Source organism: Geotrypetes seraphini, chromosome 8 (assembly GCF_902459505.1).
Source record: "Geotrypetes seraphini chromosome 8, aGeoSer1.1, whole genome shotgun sequence".
Lineage (NCBI taxonomy): Eukaryota > Metazoa > Chordata > Amphibia > Gymnophiona > Dermophiidae > Geotrypetes > Geotrypetes seraphini.
Window position 1 is genome coordinate 63,945,993 of NC_047091.1, and position 24,013 is coordinate 63,970,005.

The 24,013-nt window shown below is 46.5% G+C and overlaps 1 protein-coding gene across 3 annotated transcripts in view; it reads left to right on the forward strand.

Moving 5' to 3' along the window:
• MUS81 (MUS81 structure-specific endonuclease subunit) overlaps nt 1–24,013 on the forward strand; it is a 117,043-nt gene that overhangs the window by 28,912 nt on the left and 64,118 nt on the right. For 2 of the 3 annotated variants that reach the window (XR_004540252.1, XM_033953610.1), the window contains exons 8-10: nt 7,180–7,353; nt 10,172–10,315; nt 10,577–10,704. Coding sequence is in view for 2 of the 3 variants with exons in the window: in XM_033953610.1 (XP_033809501.1) it covers nt 7,180–7,353; nt 10,172–10,315; nt 10,577–10,704 (446 nt within the window). In the remaining variant the exon portion in view is untranslated. The remainder of the gene's footprint in view (nt 1–7,179; nt 7,354–10,171; nt 10,316–10,576; nt 10,705–24,013) is intronic. The other variant, XM_033953611.1, reaches the window with a different exon arrangement.

The window sequence follows — 24,013 nt, forward strand, 5'->3', positions numbered from 1 at the left end:
CCATCCTTCCCTCCCCTCTGAGCTCAAGCGAGACCTACCTTCAACCGAAGCAGCGTCAGTCCAGCAGTACTCTAAACAGGCTGCTTCGGCCTTATCCATTGGGGATTTCACTCTGCCGCGTTACTAATGATGTCCACCAGGCAGGCAAGTGACCAGGCGATTCTCATGCCTAATGATCGAATCACCAACTACAACAGCTTCCCTTCCCTCCTCAGCAGAAGCTCCTGGAGAAACATCCTCGGTACGAGAGGATATTTTATCCCCTGGTGGGCAGGTCCTGGCTACAGTATTATTTCCTACTTCACCAGGGTGATGCTCTCCTAGGAGACCTCTTTTCTCCAAGACAGCACAGAGCCTACCAGATTGGCGGTGTGACTTCTCTATAACATCCTTGTAGGTCTCCTCTATGTACTTCTCTGTCTCCCTCAGCTCCTCCAACTTTGCTATTCTAGCCTCAAGGGAGCGTTCTCGTTCTCTGAGAGCTAGGAGCTCTTTGCAGCGAGTACAAACATATAATTTCTCGCCAACCAGGAGAAAATCATACATGTGACACTCACTGCAAAAGACTGGATAGCACCCCTCTTGCTTCTGGACTACTATCTGCATCTTATTATTGAGCTGATTCATTAAACCTTATTAAGCTGCTAGGAATATATTAGAACAATGTTTCTCAACTTCTTCAAGCCAAGTACCCCCTAAGTCTAACAAATAATAATCGAATACCCCCTCCCAAGCTCTGTACCAGACCCACCCAAGCTCTGCCCCATAATAATATTACAATTGTAATGCAATTTCTTCCATTCATTTTTCATATACACACAATATAATCTTATTAATACATAATGGTAACCACAAAATTAAAAAAACAAAGCATACTGTATGCAGAGAAAATGTTAATTATCATTTATATTTGAGATTTTTCAGAGGTCAAGGCAAATGACTAAAATATGCAATGTCACCTCAGTAACAATTATAAAAAATAGATAAATATAGTATAAAACATAGACAGCAGATATAAATTCTCAAAACTGACACATTTCGATCACTAAATTGAAAATAAAATCTATTTTCCTACCTTTGTTATCTGGTGATTTCATGAGTCTCTGGTTGCACTTCCTTCTGACTGTACATCCAATATTTTTTCTTTCTGCCTCCTGCACGCTTTCTCTCCTCGGGACCTCATTCCTTTCCCCAACCAACATCTCTCTTTGTCCCTCCATGACTCCAACTTTTCTTACTCTCTCCTCCCTTATTGGCAACATGTCTCCCTCTCTCATCCTTCAGATCATATGCAGCATTTTTCACCACTGCCCACCAGCCCCATACCCATTTCTTCTTCTATTACCCCTCTCCAGCACCATGCCACATCTCTCCCTCCACTATATCCAACATTCCCCCCCCTTGCATCCCTTTCATTCTGTCCCTCTGGTCTCTCTCCACCACCAAATCCAACATTTCTCCATCTCATCCTTCTATTCCCCATGCATCTCTACCTCACTCCTCTCTCTCTATGCCCAATTTTCCTTTCTTCCTTTCCGCATGTGCACCATCTCCCTCTCACACACTCATGCCCAACAATTCTCCCTTTCTATTCCTTCTCTCCTATGTCCCAAGTTCATGCCCCCTCACTTCCTTGTCCCAAATTCATGCCCCTTTCCCTGCCCTCCAGCCTTTGTCCCAAAATTGTGCCCCTCCCATGTCCTAATGTGCTCCTCCCCCTTTCTCCCAAATCATGTCCCCTCTCTCCCTACTTGCTTGCTCCATGGCTGCACTCATTTTTTTTCAGCACCATCCAGCTGGGGCTGCTCTTTCCTACCTTCAGCAGCACTTGTTGAGGGAACGCAGGCAGCTGCTGCTCGTGGCTGACCCACAAGCCTTCACTCCGACATTAGCTCTGCGTGCAGCGGCTGCCCATGTTCCTACAACAAGTACCACTGAAGGCAGGAAGGAGCAGCAGCCCACCTGGAAGGAGATAACTGGGATCTTCCTCTGACCCAGAAGTCTTCCCTACAATATCAGCTGACATCAGAAGGAAGCCTTCTGGGTCAGCGGGGATCCCAGTTGCCTTCTTCCAGGTGGGATGTTGCTCTTTCCTGCCTTCAGTGGCACTTGCCAGTGGCACTTGTTGCAGGGACACGGGCAGCCGCTGTATGTGGCTGACCCACAAGCCTTCTCTTCGACATTGGGTCAGCTTCAGCAGAGGGTAGCAGGCAGGATGGAGGGCATGTGATCCCCAGCAGTGGCAGCAGCTTCGGCAGAGGCCGGTGTGCGGAAAAGAGGGCATGGGATCCCTGGAGGCCATTAAGCAGGAAGGGTAGCGGGAGACCCGCGCAGTGGGTACCCCCAACAAGTGGTTCGCGAACCCCTAAGGTACTTGTGCCGCATGTTGAGAACCTCTGTATTAGACTAGTATGGAGAGCTGTAGGATTATATTATATGCTTTATTTAGTGTTTGTTTTTTTGAGAGTCTTAGGGTTATATTGTATGCTTATTTACCCCCTCTTCTACGAAACTGTGCTAGCGGTTTTTAGCACAGAGAGCCATGCTGAATGGCCCGCGCTGCTCCCAACGCTTATAGGAACTCAATGAGTGTCGGGAGCAGCGCGGGTCATTCAGTGTGACTCTCTGTGCTAAAAACCGCTAGTGCAGTTTTATAGAAGAGGGGGTTAGTATATGATTCTTAGCAGGTAATGAAATATAATAAGAATATGAAGTAAAGAGTTCTCCTGTTGTCTTAATTAGAATAATTGACAATAAATTAAGACTGTAAGTAAAGATATGAGCTAGGGGTGGGTGTGAGGGGGAGGGACGGAATGAAGACTATTCCAGAACTATAACATAAAAATATAGTAAATGATAGTAGATAAAGACCCAAATGGTCCAACCGTACATGCTCTATAAATGAATAATTTAATTTAAATGGTCTTTTTTTCTTAGATATTTTTGGGCCAGAAACCCAGAATTCTGCCTGGTAGTGTGCCTGGAGTCTCCGTCAAAACTCACTCCAGCCCATGTAAACCATCCCAGCCATTGAATACCTATTATTTTCTAATTAGAGATCCTCTGTGTTTGTCTGTCACCGTTTTCCTCTCCACCACCTCCCTCGGGAACACATTCCAGATCTCAACCACCCTCTCCGTAAAGAAGAATTTCCTAACATTACTCTTGAGTCTACCACCCATCAACCTCAAATTATGCCCTCTGGTTTTATCATTTTCCTTTCTCTAGAAAAGATTTTGTTCTACGTTAATACCTTTCAAGTATTTGAACGTCTGAAACATATCTCCCCTGTCCCTCCTTTCCTCTAGGGCAGTGTTCTTCAACCTTTTGACACCTATGGACCAGCAGAAATAAAATAATTATTTTGTGGACCAGCACCAGTCCACGGACCGGCAGTTGAAGAACACTGGGCTAAGTTGTGGCCATCTCCACCCAATCTCTGCCCCAGACCCTGCCCCCATAATAGTACTAATTGTAACACCATTTTTTCCATTCATTTTTCATATATATATATACACACACCCACAATATAATCGTATTAATAACACATAATGGTTAAAACAAAATTAAAATACACAAAGCACACTGTATGCTTTTCAACATTCATTCCTACCAGAAAATAGATAACCCCCATGCAAATGCAGGACCAAAAACTAAAAGTACTAATATTTACAAACAAACCCTAAGATGCAAGACTCTGCAAGCAGTATAACCCCAGAGGAAAAGAAACAAATGCATTTCTTCCTGAACAGACAGCAGAGGTAAATCAATCACTAAATTAAAAAAAAAAAAAAAGCATTCCCCCCTACCGTTGTTGTCTCTCTCTCCCTCCATGCCGTGCCATGCCTTGCCTTCTGGCCTGCCCCCCGGTGTTATCTTCGGGCCGGTCCACGGTGCGATCAACGCGGCGTCTTCGGGCCGGCTCCCTGAGTGCTGCATTGCACAAAGCTGTGGGCAGCGGCTCCTCACGCGCGTCCCGTGCCTCATCTGGAAGACTTCCTTCTGACATTGCAATGTCATAGAGAAGGCTTCAGGCGCAGGATGCGCGTAGGAGCCTTTTCCCACGGCTTTGTGCACTGCAGCACTCAGGGAGCCGGCCCGAAGATGCCACATTGATCGCACTGTGGACCAGCGGCTGAAGAGCACTGTCTTCTGCCCGATGGACGTGCTGCCCTTGGGGACTGGCAGAAAATTTCTGCAGACCGGCGGTTGAAGAACACTGCTCTAGAGTATACATATTCAAGGCTTCCAGTCTTTCCTTATATGTCTTTAGGCACAAACCTCCTACCATTTTTGTTGCCTTCCTCTGGACTGCTTCAAGTCTTCTTATATCTTTTGCCAGATACGGTCTCCAAAATTGAACACAACTCTCCAAGTGGGGCCTCATTAATGACCTTCTATTGGTTACACCTCTCTCTATAGAGAGAGGCATAACTATAAAAGGCTATTATTCTGTGGGTGACTAGCTAAGTAAAGTTTGCTTTTTTAAGATCTAAGCTTTTTATAGAAGGGAACCTACAATTTAGCTCTGCCTGCCAGAGACTCTCTAGCAGAAAGTTCAAGCTTACAAAACTGTAAAACTATAAAAAGGCTGTTATTCTATGGAGACTAGCTAAGTAAAGTTTGCTCTTTCTTGTGCTTAGGGGTGGTGGAGCACAGCTGGAGATTGAATAAGGATGTTAGAGCAAGAAACCTTGAAGTGTAGGAGTCAGAAGGGTCGTCAGCATGAATGTTGAAGTTAACAAGAATAATAGAAGGAGATGAGGATTCAAGAAAAGAGAAGTCAGGAGTCAAAGTCAGTGAGGAAGGAAGAAGGGGACTTAGGGGGTTGGTAAATAACTGCTATTCGGAGAAGTAGAGGAGCGAATTGACAGATGGAATATATACACTGTGGTTCCCTAAAACTGCTAGTTATATGTTAGGCTATGGTAATATTTAGTTTCTATTATTATTTTGTAATGTTATTGGTAGGTCCCCTCCTAGGGATCTAGTAGACTGTATTTCTGAGAGCTAATTACTTGCCCTAATTATCTTTGTAGCCTTCTAATTGTTTTCAAGGCCTGATAAATTAGGGATTAGACCAGGGATGGGTGAGAGTTAGGATGGGTGGGAGGGAATTAAAGTCTAAACTCCACCCCCCCCCCTTTTTTACAAAACCACAGAATTATTTTTTAGCACAGGCTGGTGCACTGAATGCTTTGCACTACTCCCAACGCTCTTAGAGTTCCTATGAGCGTCAGGAGCGGTACAGAGCATTCAGCATGCTGGCCTGCACTAAAAAACGCTTTCATGGTTTTATAAAAGGTGTGGGGTTAGGGGGTAAGGCTTCCTGTGCCTATTAGCTGTGCTTTATACTGATAGTAAAGCACTTTTAAAATAGCCCCCTTAAATGCTAACCTATGAACTGTAACAGAGACTTTCTGTGCTAAGAAAGAAATTATCCCTTAAATTCCCTTGCTAAGAGAGCAGAGTACTTAAAATAAAATAAAGTCCCTATTTAAGTTTGTCTACCTTTTCCCAAGTTTACAAGCAACTTCCCAGAAATTCTTATCAGTGAAGATCTCTCTGTCTTTGGAAGTCCTTTGGACACACCAAGCCACTTGGTTTTCATGACATCTACAGCGAATATGTATTAGAGAAATCTGCATGCACTGCCTCCATTGTATGTAGATCTAGCTATGCATATTCATTGCAGGAATCCTGAAAACTTGACTGTCTAAGTGTGTCCTGAGGACTAAGTTGAGAACCCTTGCTCTATCCAAAGATGCATCTTATTAAAACCCTTGTTTTTCTTTTTGAAATCAGGTTCCCTCCATGTCCAACCCCTCAGTCCCCTGGAAAACAGACATCCATTAAAATCTTAGGGGTTGTATTTGATAAAAAAAAACTAACCTTCCATAACCATATAAGTTCTGTAATTAAATCATGTTTTTTCAAGCTGAGACTGATTCGCTCAATCTCTAAATTCTTAGAACCAAAATCCATTAACATTCTGATACATTCATTAATCGTCGCAAAATTAGATTACTGTAATAGCTTATTTACAGGAGTATCCCAGAAAGAATTAAAATGTTTACAAATAATTAAAAATGCCGCAATAAAATTAATAAAAAAAATCTAAAAAATACGATCATGTTACCCCCCTACTTCGAAATGCCTATTGGCTGCCAATTAATCAAAGAATTTCTTACAAAATCTATCTCATAACATTTAAAACAATTCATTCTAAACTGCCCCAATTTATTGATAAATATCTTATCCCATATGACCTACCCCGCAGTCTTAGATCATCTAATCGTAAATTGCTCCCTTCATAAAATAGGAACCAAAAGGCATGACATTTTCTCAGTCAACTTTGGAATACATTACCAGCTCTTGTTAGAGAAGAAGCTAATCTCGAATGTTTCAAAAGCCTACTCAAGAGTCATTTATTTAAAGAAGCTTTTAACATTTTATTTAAATTTTACAGTATCCTTTTTAACTCCCTTAAGGAATTAAGCAGCAACGAGCCCTTTCCTTTTGTTTTTTCTCTTTATTTGTCTTTCGTTCCTATCCAATTTGTATTTCTAACCCTATTTCCTTTTGTCTCCCATCTGTCTGTCTCATTTATCCCTTTTTAATATGTCAATTATTAGTTGATGTTTCTTTGTAATTTTTTTTTTTTTTAAATTATCAATGGTATTTATTGTTAATGGCATTTTTATTATGTTCATGCTCTCTTTTTATATATATGGTAAACTCGCTTAGAAATTAGATAAGCGATTAAATCAAATTTTAATAAAACCTTGAAACCTTGATTAATCTACTTCCCCAAATGAAGTAATTCAGTTCGTTTAGTATCAGTAAGAAGGAAAGTCCACATAGATGGCCTTGCCACTGAGATTGTTCTTGACCAAAACCTATTTTTAGACATTGTCCGAAGATTTCAGCATATAATTTGGAATATACAAATTTAACCCCCCCCTTTTTACAAAATTGTAGTGTGGTTTTTAGTGCTAGCTGCGGTAGTAACAGCTCTGATGCTCATAGGAATTCTATGAGCGTTGGAGCTGTTACTGCCGCTGTAAAAAGGGCGAGTAAATTTTTGTTGCAAAAATGTCAGAGATGTCACTGCTTGGAAAATTATTGTTCATATTTTAAAGCTTTATGATAGTAATTCTGGCCTTGGCTTTGGAGCAGGTATTCTCTGACTGCCAAAGGACTGGAATTGGCTCAAGAGCTGGAAGAAGATAGACAAGCCCTTGTTGTAATGGACATTTTAGAAAAGGGCACGAACTTGAGGGATGTGACATCAGAGCTTCATCAACCGCCTGATAGCTCCCTTTTAAATGGAGCAGAAAGTTTCAGAACTCTGTAAGTAGCTGAATGTGTGCAGGAGGTGGTGGGAGGAGAGGGACATAAGATAAGCTGTAACAAAAAAATGACTCCTGAAGGTAGGAAGGTGCAGCCCAGCTGGACGGTGCTGAAAGAAGTGAGTGCGGCCATGGAGTGAGCAAGTAGGAAGAGAGGGGACATGATTTGGGAGAAAGGGGGGAGAGGCACAATTTTGGGATAAAGGTAGGGCAGGGGGGCACAAATTTGGGACACGGAAGTGAGGGGGCAAGAATGGGACACAAGTGAGGGAGGAAGGGGGCACTAACTTGGGACATAGGCGTGAAGGAATAGAAAGGGAGAATTGTTGGGCATGAGTGTGTGAGTGAGAGGGAAAGAGATGGTGCACATGGGGAAAGGAAGAAAGGAAAATTGGGCATAGAGAGAGAGGAGTAAAGTAGAGATGCATGGGGAATAGAAGAGATGAGAGGGAGAAATGTTGAAATGGTGGTGGAGAGGGCAGATTGAAGGGGATGCAAGGGGAAGGAATGTTGGACATAGTGTTGGAGGGAGAAATATGGCATTGTGCTGGAGAGGGGTGATAGAAGGAGAAATGAGCATAGGGCTGGTGGGCAGTGGTGAAAAATGCTGCACATGATCCAGGGGATGAGAGAGGGAGAAATGTTTGATGTGGCAGTAGAATGGGTGGGAAAGATGCCTGAATCTCTCAAGACAAATGGACTGTGAGAGAGAGAGTGGAGGAGAGAGGAAGGAAAGTTGGACTCATGGAGAGAGAGAGAGAGAGAGATGTTGGTTGGGGAAGGAAATGGGGTCCAGAGGAGAGGAAGCGTGCAGGAGGCAGAAAGAAAGAACTATTGGAAAGGCAACCAGAGACTCATGAAATCACCAGCCAACAAAGGTAGGAAAAATAATTTTATTTTCAATTTAGTGATCAAAATGTGTCAGTTTCGTGCATTTATGTCTGCTGTCTATAGAAAAATAGACAAATATATATTGCTCTATATTTGTCTATTTTTCTATAGTTGTTACTGATTGCATATTTTAAAGTCATCTGCCTTGACCTCTTTGGAAAAAAAAAACCCTGAATATAAATAATTAAAATTTTCTGTGCACACAAAAAAAATTTTGTGGTTACCATTATGTATTAACAAGATTATATTGTGTGCATATGGAAAATGGAAGAAATTGCGTTACAATTAGTACTAAGGTATTATTATGGGGGTGGTATCAGAGGCAAAGCTTGGGCGGGTTGGGTGGATCTGGGGTGGAGCTTGGGCAGGGGCATTCGGTTGGTATTTGTTAGGCTTAGGGGGTACTTGGCTTGGAGAAGTTGAGAAACACTGAGCTAGATGACTAAGCGTAAGGAAATCCTATATAAGTAAGTGTATTCCCCTAACCTCTGGCTCCTTTGATGTTCATGTTTGTTGCACACAGCAGGTTGCTTCTCTCTACTGCTGCTATATTTTAAATTCCTGTTAATCATTGTTCTAGTTCTTTTTCTAAGTTACAGAGCAGAACAGAATTGCATAATGTCTGCAGGGATGTTCCCCTTACCCCTCCTTTGTATTCTGTTCCAGTGGTCCTTATTGAATCCTGGCTTTCTTTCCCACTGCAAATAAATTCAAACTGTTTGTCACCTCTTTGTCTCCAACTACCACATGTTTCCCTTATATATATATATGGCCACCATTTGCTTACTTTTGATCTGAGGAAGAAGGGGTTACCTTCAAAAGCTAATCAATAAAAAGGTATTCTTTTTTTCCTTTATGTTTTTGTTTTATTTCTACATAAGAACATAAAGAATAGCCTACATGACCACTACACCTTTTCATATCAGATCAATAAACTACTAAAAATTAAATATCTTGACCAAGCTATTTCTTAAAAAGATAAGCCTTTAAAATTTTACTGCAAAGAATTTGAGTGTTTGTGCTCCTAGCCTTCCATCTGTTTCTAGATCGTTTACTTTTATTGCATAAAGTTTATAGTCCTTTCTTCAATTCCCCTTTGTTACTAATAAGGGCTCCTTTTACGAAGGCGCGGTAGCGGTTTAACGTGCGTAATAGCACGCGCTAAACCGCCGGCCGCGCTAGCCGCTACCGCCTCCTCTTGAGCAGGCGGTAGTTTTCCAGCTAGCGAGGGGGGTTAGCGCTTGATGAAAAGTCGCGGGCGTTAAAGCCGCTACCGCGGCTTCGTAAAAGGAGCCCTAAATGTATTAAGATTCTCTTGTAATTTTTTCCACCACCATAATGATTTTGCTGGTTGTGACATCTTGAACTTTTCTTTCATCTGCCACCCCTTTCCTCTTTTCAAATGCTTGTCCACATATTGATTGAATTTTTACTTAGGAGCTTTTTAGCTGCTACAGAAAGATGTGGTCCACCATTTTAGTATTGCCTCCCATCTATTGTGCGAACTACCTACGTATCATCTTCATAATTCTGTATAGAATCTAGATATCACTCTCATATATAATTTGTTGAATGTTGCTATCAAATTAATGGTAGTTTTATGGGATGGCTGATACTAGCTGGAGATGTTTTTTACACATAGAAGGCCCTTAGGACTTTTTCTTGTATTGAATGTTAGAGCTAATCCTCCATTCCTCTTGGAATTTTCCACTGAGTTCCAACACCATGAAGATAAACACAGACAAAAATAGCATATATTACCTTACAATAACATAATTAAATCTGGAAATTTCTGACAAACTGACTATAAATCTGTGTTCCAAGGCAGTTAATTGTTAGATTTAATGCAGGACCAGTCAAAGCATTTATAGCTTAAGTGTGTGCTTCTCGCATCCTGATTTCATTATATTTCCTGTTGGTCCCTGCAGGGAGAGTGATGTTTCCCAAGGTCAGAACCAGGATCCTGTACTTGGTAATGATGAACAGAGACCACACAACCACATACCTGAGTTCATCCTACATCCAGGCCAGTTTAGCATTGTTCTGTGTATAGACTTCATTGAAACTACTGGGTAAGATTTGCTCCTGGATTTAGGTAATGTATGTGAAAGAAGCTTGCATTGTCTCTCTGTAGTGAGAGAGTTTTCTGTGTGCTGTGGGGAAAGGTTGCATCGTTATCGGCCTATCTAGTGAGAAAGTTGTGTGTGTATGTGTTTGTTCATGATGGGGACAGAGAAAGCTAGGTTTTCACTGATGGGGCAGTGTTGTGTTTGTGAGAAAGGTTTGTACCATCATTGCCAATGATATACCTTTCTTGTTACGGTTTTCTTTAGCGGCTCCAATCACAGGAAGCAGGAGCTTGTAAGAGAGTTGAAGAAGAACGGTGTGAGGTTTGATGTCCGAAAGCTGCACATTGGGGATTTTGTGTGGATAGCGCAGGAACAAGTTCAAGTTGTGCCAGGTAAATCTGGAAAAACCTTGCAAAGATTTGCTCTCTTTCTCTCACAGATGAAAAGTTTCTTAATTATCTTTGGAATGTATGTATAAGAGCAAGCATGTAATTCAGCATACAGTTGAGTGATGTCATTCTGACAGCACCAAAATGGTCAGTTAATTTAGTTTCTCTGGGCACTTGCAGTAGTTCTGTTCATCTGCAGATTTGTATTTATTTTTAAAATGTAAATCTAATGACTTAGGCCAGGGGTGTCAAACTCAATTACATAAGGGCCCGAAATTTAAAACATAGACTAAGTCATGGACCAAATTTTTTATTAATATACTTAGGGGTCCTTTTATTAAGGTACGCTAACTGATTTAGTGCACGCTAAAGATTAGCACACACTAAATGCGCACCTTAATAAAAGGACATTTAGAACATAAGAATAGCCTTACTGGGTCAGACCAATGGTCCATCAAGCCCAGTAGCCCGTTCTCACGGTGGGCAATCCAGGTCACAAGTACCTGGCCAAAACCCAAGGAGTAGAAATATTCCATGCTACCGATATAGGGCAAGCAGTGGCTTCCCCCCTGTCTTTCTCAATAAAAGACTATGGACTTTTCCTCCAGGAACTTGTCCAAACCTTTCTTAAAACCAACTACACTATACGCTCTTACCACATTCTCTGGCAATGCGTTCCAGAGCTTAACTATTCTCTGAGTGAAAAAAAATTTCCTCTTATTGGTTTTAAAAGTATTTCCCTGTAATTTCATTGAGTGTTCCCTAGTCTTTGTAATTTTTGAAGGAGTGAAAAATCGATCCACTTGTACCCATTCTACTCCACTTAGGATTCTGTAGACTTCAATCATATTTCCTTTCAGCTGTCTCTTTTCCAAGCTGAAGAGCCCTAACCATTTTAGTCTTTCCTCATACAAGAGGAGTTCCATCCCCTTTACCATCTTGGTCGCTCTTCTTTGAACCTTTTCTAGCGCCACTATATCTTTCTTGAAATAAGGAGACCAGAATTGAACGCAATACTCCAGATGAGGTTGCACCATGGAGCGATACAGGGGCATTATAATATTCTTAGTCTTGTTAACTATCCCTTTTTTAAATAATTTCTTAGTAGAAGTATAGGGTTACAACCTCTCCAACCCCACGCCGGCTCTGTGATGTAAAGAAAATAAAAAAGACTTTTCTTTTCTCTTTTATGTCCTAGTTCACACATGCTGTCTAACACCCACTCTGGCAGGATATACATTCCAAATCTGACATATTGTAATCACAAAACAGAAAATAAAATTATTTTTTCTCCCTTTTGTTGTCTGGTCATTATTCAAATCATTTTGATCCCAGGCTCTGGTTGTCTTCTGATAACTTGCTTGCCAGAGTCTCCTGCCCATTTGTCGTTTTCTTCTTAATGCTAACCATTCATCTTCCATCTCTATCTTCTCCTTCCGTTTCCCTTCCCTCCCCTGGAGGTCTGGCATCTTGCTTGTTTTTCATCTCCATCCCCGCAGCTGCAGCAATAGACCCCACCCTCTCTAGATTCATCATCTCTCCTTTTCTCAACTACCCTTTCATCCAGCACTTCTCCCTCTTTCCCCACCACCCCAGAGTACACCATCTCTCTCTTCCCAACTACCCTCCTATCCAGTATCTCTATCCCCCCCTCCACACTATCCCTTGTGTCCAACCTCTCTCCTTTTCTGTTCCTTCCCTCCCTCCATCCCATTGTCCACCATCTCTCTTCCTCTCCTCTGTTTTTAGACCTATTATTTCTTCCCCTCCCTCCCACCCTCAGTCTGGCATATGCACATCTCTTTGGATACCTCCTTCCCTTCCTCCGTGTACTTCTACACCAGGGCCCACTGCTGCTGTCCCTCCCTCCCCCCCCCCCTCCACAAGGCCTGCATGTTTTCCTCTTCTTTTTAGCATCCGGTCTCACCTTCAAAGCAGCTTACAGAGGATTGCCGGTTGGCTGTAGCAAACCTAGCAGGCTGCAGTTGGCCTCCACAGCCCATTCTCTCTGCTTCGGTCCCAGCCCTCCTCTGATGTATGGGACAACGGCAGAGGGAACATGCTACGGATGTCAACGGCAGCCTGCTAGGTTCGCTACAGCTGACCGGCGGTCCTCTGCAGGCTGCTTTGAAGGTGAGACCAAGAAGCCGGGAGAAAGATGGTGGACAATGGGATGGAGGGAGGGCATTTACTTGCGGGCCAAACCTAATTACCCTGCAGGCCAAATTTGACACCCCTGACTTGTTGTTTTTGAAACATATCAACATATAAATATGTGTCTGTTTAGCACTATATCACATACAGGGTAAAAACTGATTTCATAAAGCTGCTTTCTGGTGCACAGAGCATAGAATTCTTGATGTGTGGGTTACTTTCCCCAAACCGCAAGTCTTTGCAGAAGGATGTCATCTACATTCTTTTCAGCTTCGCCTCCTTCCCTTCAGTTTTTTTCTTTTTGCAAGCGATTTGAGAAGGTGCCTTTCTGATCTGCTTGGAGTATATTTTATTATTGTTGTGTGTTTAGCTGAACCTGGAGGCTTTCAGTACTCAAAAGGACCCCAGTAGCCCTGGGGTAGCTTTGCCTGGGAGAAGATGCAGACTCTCTGAGCAGAATGCAGCTAACAGGACTACTCATTTAGGGAATCTGTTTAGCTGGCCTGCATTTTCATTTGTGGAGCTCGGGGCTGCAATCCAGTCGGGTTTTCAGGATTTCCCCAATGAATATGCATGAGATCTATTAGCATACAATGAAAGCAGTGCATGCAAATAGATCTCATGCATATTCATTGGGGAAATCCTGAAAACCCGACTGGGTTGTGGCCCTCGAGGAGGGACTTGGACACCCCTGCCCTAGAAGCTAAGCTCATTCCTGATTTATCAGGTGCTTGAGCACAGGCAGTTTGGCCCCATGGCAGTCCGGGAAGGGCTTTAGAGGGTGCCTGCTGTGTTTCCTCCTCCAATTGCCATGCATGGATCCATGGGGTTCTGAGGTCTCAGTCCGACTTTGGTCTGACTGGCTGCCTGAAGATTGAAGGGTTGTTGAGGCAGTTGTCTTCTCTAGACTCCAGCTGCAGCTGAAGTAGACAAAAGGCATCAGTACAACACAGTGAGTATATGCTATTATAACCTAAGGGAGAATCGGGGGGGGGGGGGGGGGGAGGGTCCTCAAAATCAATGTTTTGGTGGATTTTTGGGCTTTCTAAAGGGCCCCCCATCTTTAAAAAAAAAACCCTTTCCAGAATTTTTAAAATTTTGGTGAAGCTCTCCTGGACCATTTTTTGGCACTAAAATGCTGCCATGGCAGCTATCTTTGATTTCCCAGTTTTAAATTAAAAGCCTCTACCTGCCTCAAAACTCCTTAATTTGGCTTAAAATCAAGTGTAGTGGACTCCTCAGCCCTTACTACCCCTGTATCATGCAGACCTGTGTTGAATGGCTGGCTGAGGAGCATCTGTGCGCCATGTGCCATGAAACATGTGAGGGGGGTGGGAGCCATGAGCTTAGTCCCCTCTTGTACCTCTAGGACTGGGGAATTGCAGGTGGCTCATTTTTCAGGAGGAAAAATCCCTTCCAGAGCCCTTGGATGGTGACTTGATGAAGCGCAGATTGCGTGGATCCCGTGGACCCCAAGAGGAGACATGGTGAGTCCCTGAAGGGGTCCTCTGAGCTTCCTAGTTTTACCCTAGATTTTGTGAATCTTATGTGGAAAGCTTACATAAGTTGTTGGGGTCCTCCTGCACCGTCAGAAGGCACACTTGTGGCTGTACAAGTAGCATTGTCCTCACAGAGCACACTCCCTCCAGAAAGGGTTGCCGATCAGGAACCAGAAGACTAGTCAGAGTAAGACTGGAAAGACGGAGTCAGAGTCTGTGGGGCTCATAATCAAAAAAAAAAAAAAAAAAAATCTAAAAAGTGGCCTAAATGGGTACTTGGACGATCAAAAAGCCTGATCGTCCAAGTACCCATAACCAAAGCTGGTTTTAGATGTATCTAAAACCAGCTTAGGCCTTTCCCCTGCCTCTAAATGCATAGAGCAAAAAGAGGCGTTTTTAGAGGAGGGGAAAGGGCGGGAGGTGGACCGACCTAGACCTAGGCGTCCAGCAGGTATAACCAAAACTTTAAGCAGGTTGCCTAGTCAGCACGTATACATTTTGACTTATACCAAGTCAAAACAGGTATAAGTGCCGAAAAAGGGCCTGCTGAGCTGATGGCGGCTGACGCGATCAGCTCAGCGGCCCAGCAACCTACCCACCCCCCACCGCAACCATTGCGACAGGATAGATGGCTCATCTCCCCTGCCGCAATGCGATCACTCCTCTACCCGAACTGCTGCGACCCGCGGCAGGAGAGATGCCCAATCTCTCCTGCCGCGGTTTGTGGCAGTTCGGGTAGAGGGGTAATTGCATTGTGGCAGGGGAGATATCCAATCTCTCCTGCCGTGATGCATCACCCCCCCCACACACACACACACACATAACGATCCAGGCAGGAGGGAGCCCAATTCCTCCTGCCCTGTCAAGCCACGACTCCCCTCCCCCTGACAACATTGGGGCCAGAGGGAGCCCAAGCCATCCTGCCCCGTCGAGCCACGACCCCACCTTCAACATTGGGGCCGGAGGGAGCCCAAGCCCTCCTGCCCCGGCGAGCCGCGACCCCCCCTTCAACATCGGGGCAGGAGGGAGCCCAAGCCTTCCTGCCCCGGCGAGCTGCGACCCCCCTCCGCGATCACGATCGGGCCAGGAGGGAGCCCAAGCCCTCCTGTCCCAGTGATCCCCACCCCGCCGACTATGATCTGGGCAGGAGGGAGCCCAAGCCCTCCTGCCCAGGAAACCCCCCCCCCCCACTAAGATCCGGGCAGGAGGTATCCTAGGCCCTCCTGTTCTTGGCGCTCCCCCTTCCCACGATCGTCGACCCCAACCCCCCTCCCCGTACCTGTAAATACGTTGGCCGGCCGGAAGGGTCCCAAGCCCATCCATCCGGCAGGCCCACCATCTGTCGAATAGCGGACCTGATTGGCCCAGGTGCCTCAAACCCTGCCTGGGCTAGTTTACATGGCATTTTAATATTAATGACCTTATTTGCATGGCTGGATCAGAGAATGGGCGATCGTGTACAAAACCAAGTGGTGAGCTGTTTTGTGAATTGGGTTGGCAAATCTGATCATTGCTAAACCAGTCAAAACTGGTTTAACGACAGTCGTTAAACAATCACTGACTTTTGTGCATCTAGCTCTGAGACTTATGCACTGAGCAATTAGGATGCTCAGGAAAAACACAATAAACCCTTTTTTCTCTATTGCATAAACACTTCAGAGTAAACACACAGTTACCATATAGGCCACAAATTGTGCTTCCCAGATTCCCCACTATATATAGCAGAGCCATCTTACATCCTGTTAGTAAAGGAGTCTTTCAGAGGAGACATGCTTCAGGGGAACTCTGTGATGCAATGCAAATTAGAGTCAGGTTGAGGGAGCCAGGCAGTGGGGTACGAGCTGCAGGGGCAGGAACTGGAATTGTTCACAGGCTTGGACCTCTGGGGACAGAAACTGACCCCTGTGCTCTTTATTTGAACATAAGAATTACGATATTGGAACAGACTGAAGGTCCATCAAGCCCAGTTTCCTGTTACCAACAGTGGCCAACCCAAGTCCCAAGTACCTAGCTAGATCCTAAGTAATAAAGCGGAATCGGAAAGAAGTAGGGAGATTGTGGAAGCCTTTCAAGAGGCTCTGCTCAGACAAATGGTGACGGAAACCAAAAGGGAAAAAGCGATATTGGATCTGGTCCTCACAAATGGAGAGAGTATCTCTAATGTTCGAGTGGGTGCTCACCTGGGTAGTAGCGATCATCAAACGGTTTGGTTTGATATAACGGCTAAAGTGGAGAGCGGCCGCATGATACTTAAAGTCCTAGATTTCAAACGTACGGACTTTAATGCAATGGGAAAGTACCTGAAGAAAGAGCTGTTAGGATGGGAGGACATAAGAGAAGTGGAAAGACAGTGGTCTAAGCTGAAAGGAACGATAAAAATGGTTATCCCAGGACAAGCAGGCAGCATATTCTTAACACATGGGTGACGTCACCGACGGAGCCCTCGGTACGGACCTTTTAACTAGAAGTTTCTAGTTGGCCGCACCGCGCGTGCGCGAGTGCCTTCCCGCCCGACGGAGGAGTGCGTGGTCCCCAGTTTCTTCGTTTCCGCGGAGCGAAGAAGACGCGTGTATTTTTTCAACGGCCGTTGAAATCACTTTTTGCCTTCCCGCTCGCGCTTTTGTTATATTTTTTTTCTTCCTCTACCTCCGGGTTTCCTTTTTCTTTCAATTACAAAAAAAAAAAAAAAAAAAACTTTGATTTTTATTGTTTCTTTCGTTTTTGCCCCGGCGGGGCCTGTTGCCATTATACAGGCCTCGGACTTCGATTTTGCGGAGGCTATCTTCCCCTTCATGCCCCCGCAGGTCGGTTTTAAGAAGTGCCAGCGGTGTGCACGCCCGATCTCCGTTTCTGACCCACACAATTGGTGTTTGCAGTGCCTGGGTCCGGAGCATCGGGCAGATTCCTGCACCCGCTGTGCCACTTTACAAAAACGTACTCTTAAAAACCGAAGAATCCAGCAAACCCTGCTCTTCGGCTCCGAGTCGGCGATGGATTCATCACCCTCAGCGGCGGTACCGCAGAAATCGGCACCGTCCAGCTCGACACCGACCGATCCCGCATCGGCGCCACTGGCGCCAGGTAAGCCGGCTAAGAAGCCTTCCTCTTCCCTCGAGCGCCCTCCAGCTACGGTGACGACACCGTCCATACCGGCATCGCACCGGTCCCGTAAACGCTCCGCCCCGATAACGGTGAGTGCCTCGTCATCGGCCTCCTCATCGCCGGGGCGTGGAGCGGCATCCAAGGAACCGAAGAAAAAGAAAGCGGTTCCGATGCCACCCCTGGATGACCGTATCTCGGCCATCCTACAAACTCAGCTTCAGGAGCAGTTGAAGAAACAGCTTGAACAACTGCTACCCTCTATCCTGGCACCGCTCCTTCCGGTACCAGACCGGCCCGAGCCCCGCACCGAGCCCCCGGTGTCCACTCCTTCGGTACCGGTAAACACCTCGATGCCGATCCTTTCGGCACAACAACTTCCTGATGATCCTGTGGTTCATTCTCGAACCACAGTGGATCCTACTCGGCACCAGGCGGTACGGCACTCTTCTCGGGACCGAGAACGACGCCGATCGTCCTCCCCTGGTGCCGTTTCGGTGCGCTCTGGTAAATCTTTGTCCAAAACTCACCACACCGCACCCTCCACCCCGGTGTCCCGACACGCACCAGAGGTCAGGGATCCGGATTTATGGGAGGAGACTCCTCTCGGTACCGAGGAGGATCCCTCCTCATCTGATGAGGAACCATCGGCGCCTGATGCCTCCTCTAAACCTGAGCAGTCCTCTTTTTCTAAATTTCTGAGGGAAATGTCTGCTGCTCTGTCACTTCCCCTTGAATCTGACTCCAAAAAGTCCCAAGCCTTTTTAGAAGCCTTAGACTTTGAGCAACCTCCTAAAGAGTTCCTCAAACTTCCCGTACATGACATCTTACGGGAGACATTCTACAAAAATTTGGAAAATCCCCTCACGGTACCGGGAGCTCCCCGTAAACTGGACAACCTTTACCGTGTCATCCCTATTCCAGGATTCGACAAATCTCAATTGCCCCATGAGTCCCTTCTGGTGGAATCCACCTTAAAAAAGACTCAGGGCTCCAGTGTCTATGCCTCTACCCCTCCTGGCAGAGAAGGTAAGACCATGGACAAGTTTGGCAAGAGGCTTTACCAAAATGCCATGCTTGCCAACAGGGCAAACAACTATTCCTTCCATTTTTCCTTTTATCTCAAACACTTGGTCCAACAGCTGTCTGCCCTCCAGAAGTACCTTCCTGAGCGCAAGGTCCCGCTATTCCAGCAGCACATATCTGGCCTTCTCCAAATGCGCAAGTATATGGTCCGCTCGATCTACGACTCCTTCGAGCTCACCTCTCGGGCCTCTGCCATGGCTGTAGCCATGCGTCGCTTGGCCTGGCTCAGAGTCTCCGACCTGGACATCAACCACCAGGACCGCCTGGCCAACGCCCCCTGTCTCGGGGATGAGCTTTTTGGAGAGTCACTGGATTCCACCACCCAGAAACTCTCCGCCCATGAGACTAGGTGGGACACCCTAATCAAGCCGAAAAAGAAGGCTCCGCCTGCTCGACCCTATCGGCCTCAATCATCCTACCAGCGGAGGTTCTCAGCCAGGCCACTCAATCCGCCTCCCCAACAATCTCGGCGACCCCGTCAACAGCAGCACCATGCCCAGGCTCGGTCTCAGGCCACCCAACCCTCCAAGCCTCCTCAGCCTGCTAAACAATCTCAGCCCTTTTGACTCTTCTCTCCAGGGCATAGCCAGTCATCCACCCTCGCTGCCTCTTCCACAGCCTATCGGGGGTCGTCTCACCATTTTCTCAAGCCGTTGGGAAGTCATCACGTCGGACCAGTGGGTCCTCAACATCATCCGCCACGGCTACTCTCTCAACTTCCAGACTCTGCCTCCGGACAACCTTCCCGTAGAGTCTGCTTCAAACTCATCTCAAACCCCCCTCCTCCTGAGGGAGGTTCAATCCCTCCTCCTTCTCAATGCCATCGAAGAAGTACCTCCAGATCAAAGGGGGCAGGGATTCTACTCCCGCTACTTCCTGGTACCCAAAAAGACGGGAGACCTCCGTCCCATTCTCGATCTCAGGGACCTCAACAAGTGTCTGGTCAAGGAGAAGTTCAGAATGCTCTCCCTTGCCACGCTCTATCCTCTTCTTTCTCAACACGACTGGCTATGTTCCCTGGACCTCAAAGAGGCCTACACTCACATCTCCATCAATCAACATTCTCGCCGCTACCTGCGATTCCAGGTACTGCACCACCACTATCAGTACAAGGTGCTACCGTTCGGCCTCGCCTCCTCACCCAGGGTCTTCACCAAGTGCCTTATAGTGGTAGCGGCCTTCCTCAGGTCTCACAACCTCCAGGTGTTCCCCTATTTGGACGATTGGTTGGTGAAAGCACCTACGTCTCCACTTGTGCTACAGGCTACTCATCACACCATCTCTCTCCTCCACCTCCTGGGGTTCGAGATCAACTACCCCAAGTCGCATCTGCTTCCCACCCAGCGACTTCAATTCATTGGAGCAGTTCTGGACACCACGCTAATGAGGGCTTTTCTCCCCTCCGATCGCAAGCAGACCCTGCTCCATCTCTGCCGTCAGGTACTCATGCATCCCTCCATTCCTGCTCGACAGATGATGGTCCTCCTGGGTCACATGGCCTCGACAGTGCATGTCCTTCCTCTGGCTCGTCTCCACCTTCGTACACCTCAGTGGACGCTCGCCAACCAGTGGTCACAGACTACGGATCTTCTTTCTCATCCCATCTCTGTGACATCATCTCTTCAGCAATCTCTCCAATGGTGGTTGAACTCCTCAAATCTTTCCAGGGGTCTACTTTTCCATCTGCCCCCCCACTCTATGATCATCACCACAGATGCGTCCCCCTACGCGTGGGGAGCTCACCTGGGAGATCTACGCACCCAGGGACTTTGGACCCCACAGGAGCGTCGTCATCACATCAATTTCCTGGAACTCAGAGCCATATTCTACGCCCTCAAGGCTTTCCAGCATCTTCTCTGTCCTCAAGTCCTCCTCCTGTGCACAGACAATCAAGTCGCCATGTACTACATAAACAAGCAGGGCGGCACCGGATCTCGCCCCCTTTGTCTGGAGGCTCTGCGCATCTGGACCTGGGCCACGGACCGCAATCTCTTTCTCAGGGCGGTCTATATCCAGGGCGAACAGAACTCTCTGGCCGACAATCTCAGCCGCATCCTTCAACCTCACGAGTGGACGTTGGACCCTCCGACTCTACTCTCCATCTTTGCTCGATGGGGCACTCCGCAGGTGGACCTCTTTGCAGCACCTCACAACCATCAGCTGCCCCAATTCTGTTCCAGACTCTTCTCTCCTCACCGTCTGGCCCCGGATGCATTCCTGCTCGACTGGAGGGATCGGTTCCTCTATGCCTTCCCTCCACTTCCTTTGATGTTGCGGACCTTGTCCAAACTCCGCAAGGACAATGCCACCATGATCCTCATCGCCCCTCGGTGGCCTCGTCAACACTGGTTCTCCCTTCTGCTTCAACTCAGCTCCAGGGAGCCCATTCCTCTTCCTGTGTTTCCTACTCTACTTACACAGCAGAATCAGTCTCTACTACATCCCAACCTGTCTTCCCTCCACCTGACAGCTTGGTTTCTCTCGGGCTGACCTCTCCGGAGAATCTATCTCAACCGGTCCGCCTCATTTTGGACGCCTCCAGGAAACCGGCCACTCTTCAATGTTACCATCAGAAGTGGACCAGATTCTCCTCGTGGTGTCTCCGGCATCATCAAGAACCCACCTCTTTGGCGGTGGAAACTGTCTTGGACTATTTGCTCTCGCTGTCCAACGCTGGCCTCAAAACCACTTCCATCAGAGTCCACCTCAGTGCCATCACTGCGTTTCACGAGCCTATTCTCGGAAAACCCCTCACGGCTCATCCTCTGGTTTCAAGATTTATGAGAGGGCTCTTCAACATCAAACCGCCTCTCAAGCCTCCTCCCGTCGTCTGGGACCTGAATGTGGTTCTCTCTGCCCTTATGAAACCTCCGTTTGAGCCTCTTGCCACAACTTCATTCAGGCTTCTTACCTGGAAGGTGCTTTTCCTAATTGCCATCACCTCTGCCAGGAGGGTTAGCGAACTGCATGCACTGGTTGCCGACCCACCGTTCACTGTTTTTCACCATGACAAGGTTGTTCTGCGTACCCACCCTAAATTCCTTCCCAAGGTGGTCTCAGCTTTTCACCTCAACCAGTCCATTGTGCTTCCCGTCTTCTTCCCTAAGCCTCACTCGCATCCTGGAGAACAGGCGTTGCACACGCTGGATTGTAAGCGTGCCCTTGCTTACTACCTTGATCGTACCAGAGCTCACCGAACATCCCCTCAGCTCTTTTTGTCTTTCGATCCCAACCGTTTGGGCCGTCCTGTCTCCAAACGGACACTTTCAAATTGGCTTGCTGCCTGTATTGCCTTCTGTTATGCTCGGGCCGGTCTCTCACTGGAAGGATCTGTCACGGCCCACAGAGTCCGAGCTATGGCTGCTTCTGTGGCTTTCCTCCGTTCCACGCCCATCGAGGAAATCTGCAAGGCGGCCACTTGGTCCTCAGTTCACACGTTCACTACTCACTACTGTCTGGATGCATTCTCCAGACGGGATGGACACTTCGGCCAATCTGTGTTACAAAATTTATTTTCCTAATGGCCAACCATCCCTCCTCCCTCTTTGTTAGCTTGGAGGTCACCCATGTGTTAAGAATATGCTGCCTGCTTGTCCTGGGATAAAGCACAGTTACTTACCGTAACAGGTGTTATCCAGGGACAGCAGGCAGATATTCTTAAGTCCCACCCACCTCCCCGGGTTGGCTTCTTAGCTGGCTTATCCTAACTGGGGACCACGCACTCCTCCGTCGGGCGGGAAGGCACTCGCGCACGCGCGGTGCGGCCAACTAGAAACTTCTAGTTAAAAGGTCCGTACCGAGGGCTCCGTCGGTGACGTCACCCATGTGTTAAGAATATCTGCCTGCTGTCCCTGGATAACACCTGTTACGGTAAGTAACTGTGCTCTACGGACCTTTATGTGAAGAAAATCAATAAAAACAAGAGAAAAAGAAAGCCGATATGGTTCTCCAACCTAGTGGCTGAGAAAATAAAGGCGAAAGAGTTGGCGTTCATGAAATATAAAAAAACCAAAGAAGAGGAGAGCAGAAAGGACTACAGGGTGAAACTGAAAGAAGCCAAGAGAGAGATACGTTTGGCGAAGGCACAGGCGGAAGAACAAATGGCTAAAAATGTAAAAAAGGAAGATAAAAATTTTTTCAGATATATTAGTGAAAGGAGGAAGATAAAAAATGGAATTGCTAGGCTAAAAGATGCTGGGAACAAATATGTGGAGAGTGATGAGGAGAAAGCAAATGTGCTAAACAAATACTTCTGTTCTGTGTTCACAGAAGAAAATCCTGGAGAAGGACTGAGATTGTCTGGCAAAGTTACACGAGAAAATGGAGTAGATTCTGCGCCGTTCACGGAGGAGGTTGTTTATGAGCAACTTGAAAAACTGAAGGTGGACAAAGTGATGGGATCAGACGGGATCCATCCCAGGATACTAAGGGAGCTCAGAGAGGTTCTGGCGAGTCCTATTAAAGACTTCAACAAATCTCTGGAGATGGGAGTGATTCCTGGGGATTGGAGGAGAGCAGATGTGGTCCCTATTCATAAAAGTGGTCACAGGGACGAAGCAGGAAACTACAGGCTGGTGAGCCTCACTTCAGTTGTTGGAAAAATAATGGAAGTGTTGCTGAAAGAAAGGATAGTGTACTTCCTTGAATCTAATGGGTTACAGGATCCGAGGCAACATGGCTTTACAAAAGGTAAATCGTGCCAAACGAACCTGATTGAATTTTTTGATTGGGTGACCAGAGAGCTGGATCGAGGACATATGCTAGATGTAATTTACTTGGATTTCAGCAAAGCGTTTGATACAGTTCCTCATAGGAGGCTGTTGAACAAACTTGAAGGGCTGAAGTTAGGACCCAAAGTGGTGAACTGGGTCAGAAACTGGCTGTCAGACAGACGCCAGAGGGTGGTGGTTAATGGAAGTCGCTCGAAGGAAGGAAAGGTGACTAATGGAGTCCCTCAGGGTTCGGTGCTGGGGCCAATCCTGTTCAATATGTATGTGAGTGACATTGCTGAAGGGTTAGAAGGAAAAGTGTGCCTTTTTGCAGATGATACCAAGATTCGTAACAGAGTAGACATCGAAGAGGGAGTGGAAAATATGAAAAAGGATCTGCAAAAGTTAGAAGAATGGTCTAATGCCTGGCAACTAAAATTCAATGCAAAGAAATGCAGAGTAATGCATTTGGGGATTAATAATAGGAAGGAACCGTATATGCTGGGAGGAGAGAAGCTGATATGCACGGACGGGGAAAGGGACCTTGGGGTGATAGTGTCCGAAGATCTAAAGGCGAAAAAACAGTGTGACAAGGCAGTGGCTGCTGCCAGAAGGATGCTGGGCTGTATAAAGAGAGGCGTAGTCAGTAGAAGGAAGAAGGTGTTGATGCCCCTGTACAGGTCATTGGTGAGGCCTCACTTGGAATATTGTGTTCAGTTTTGGAGACCGTATCTGGCGAAAGACGTAAGAAGACTTGAGGCGGTC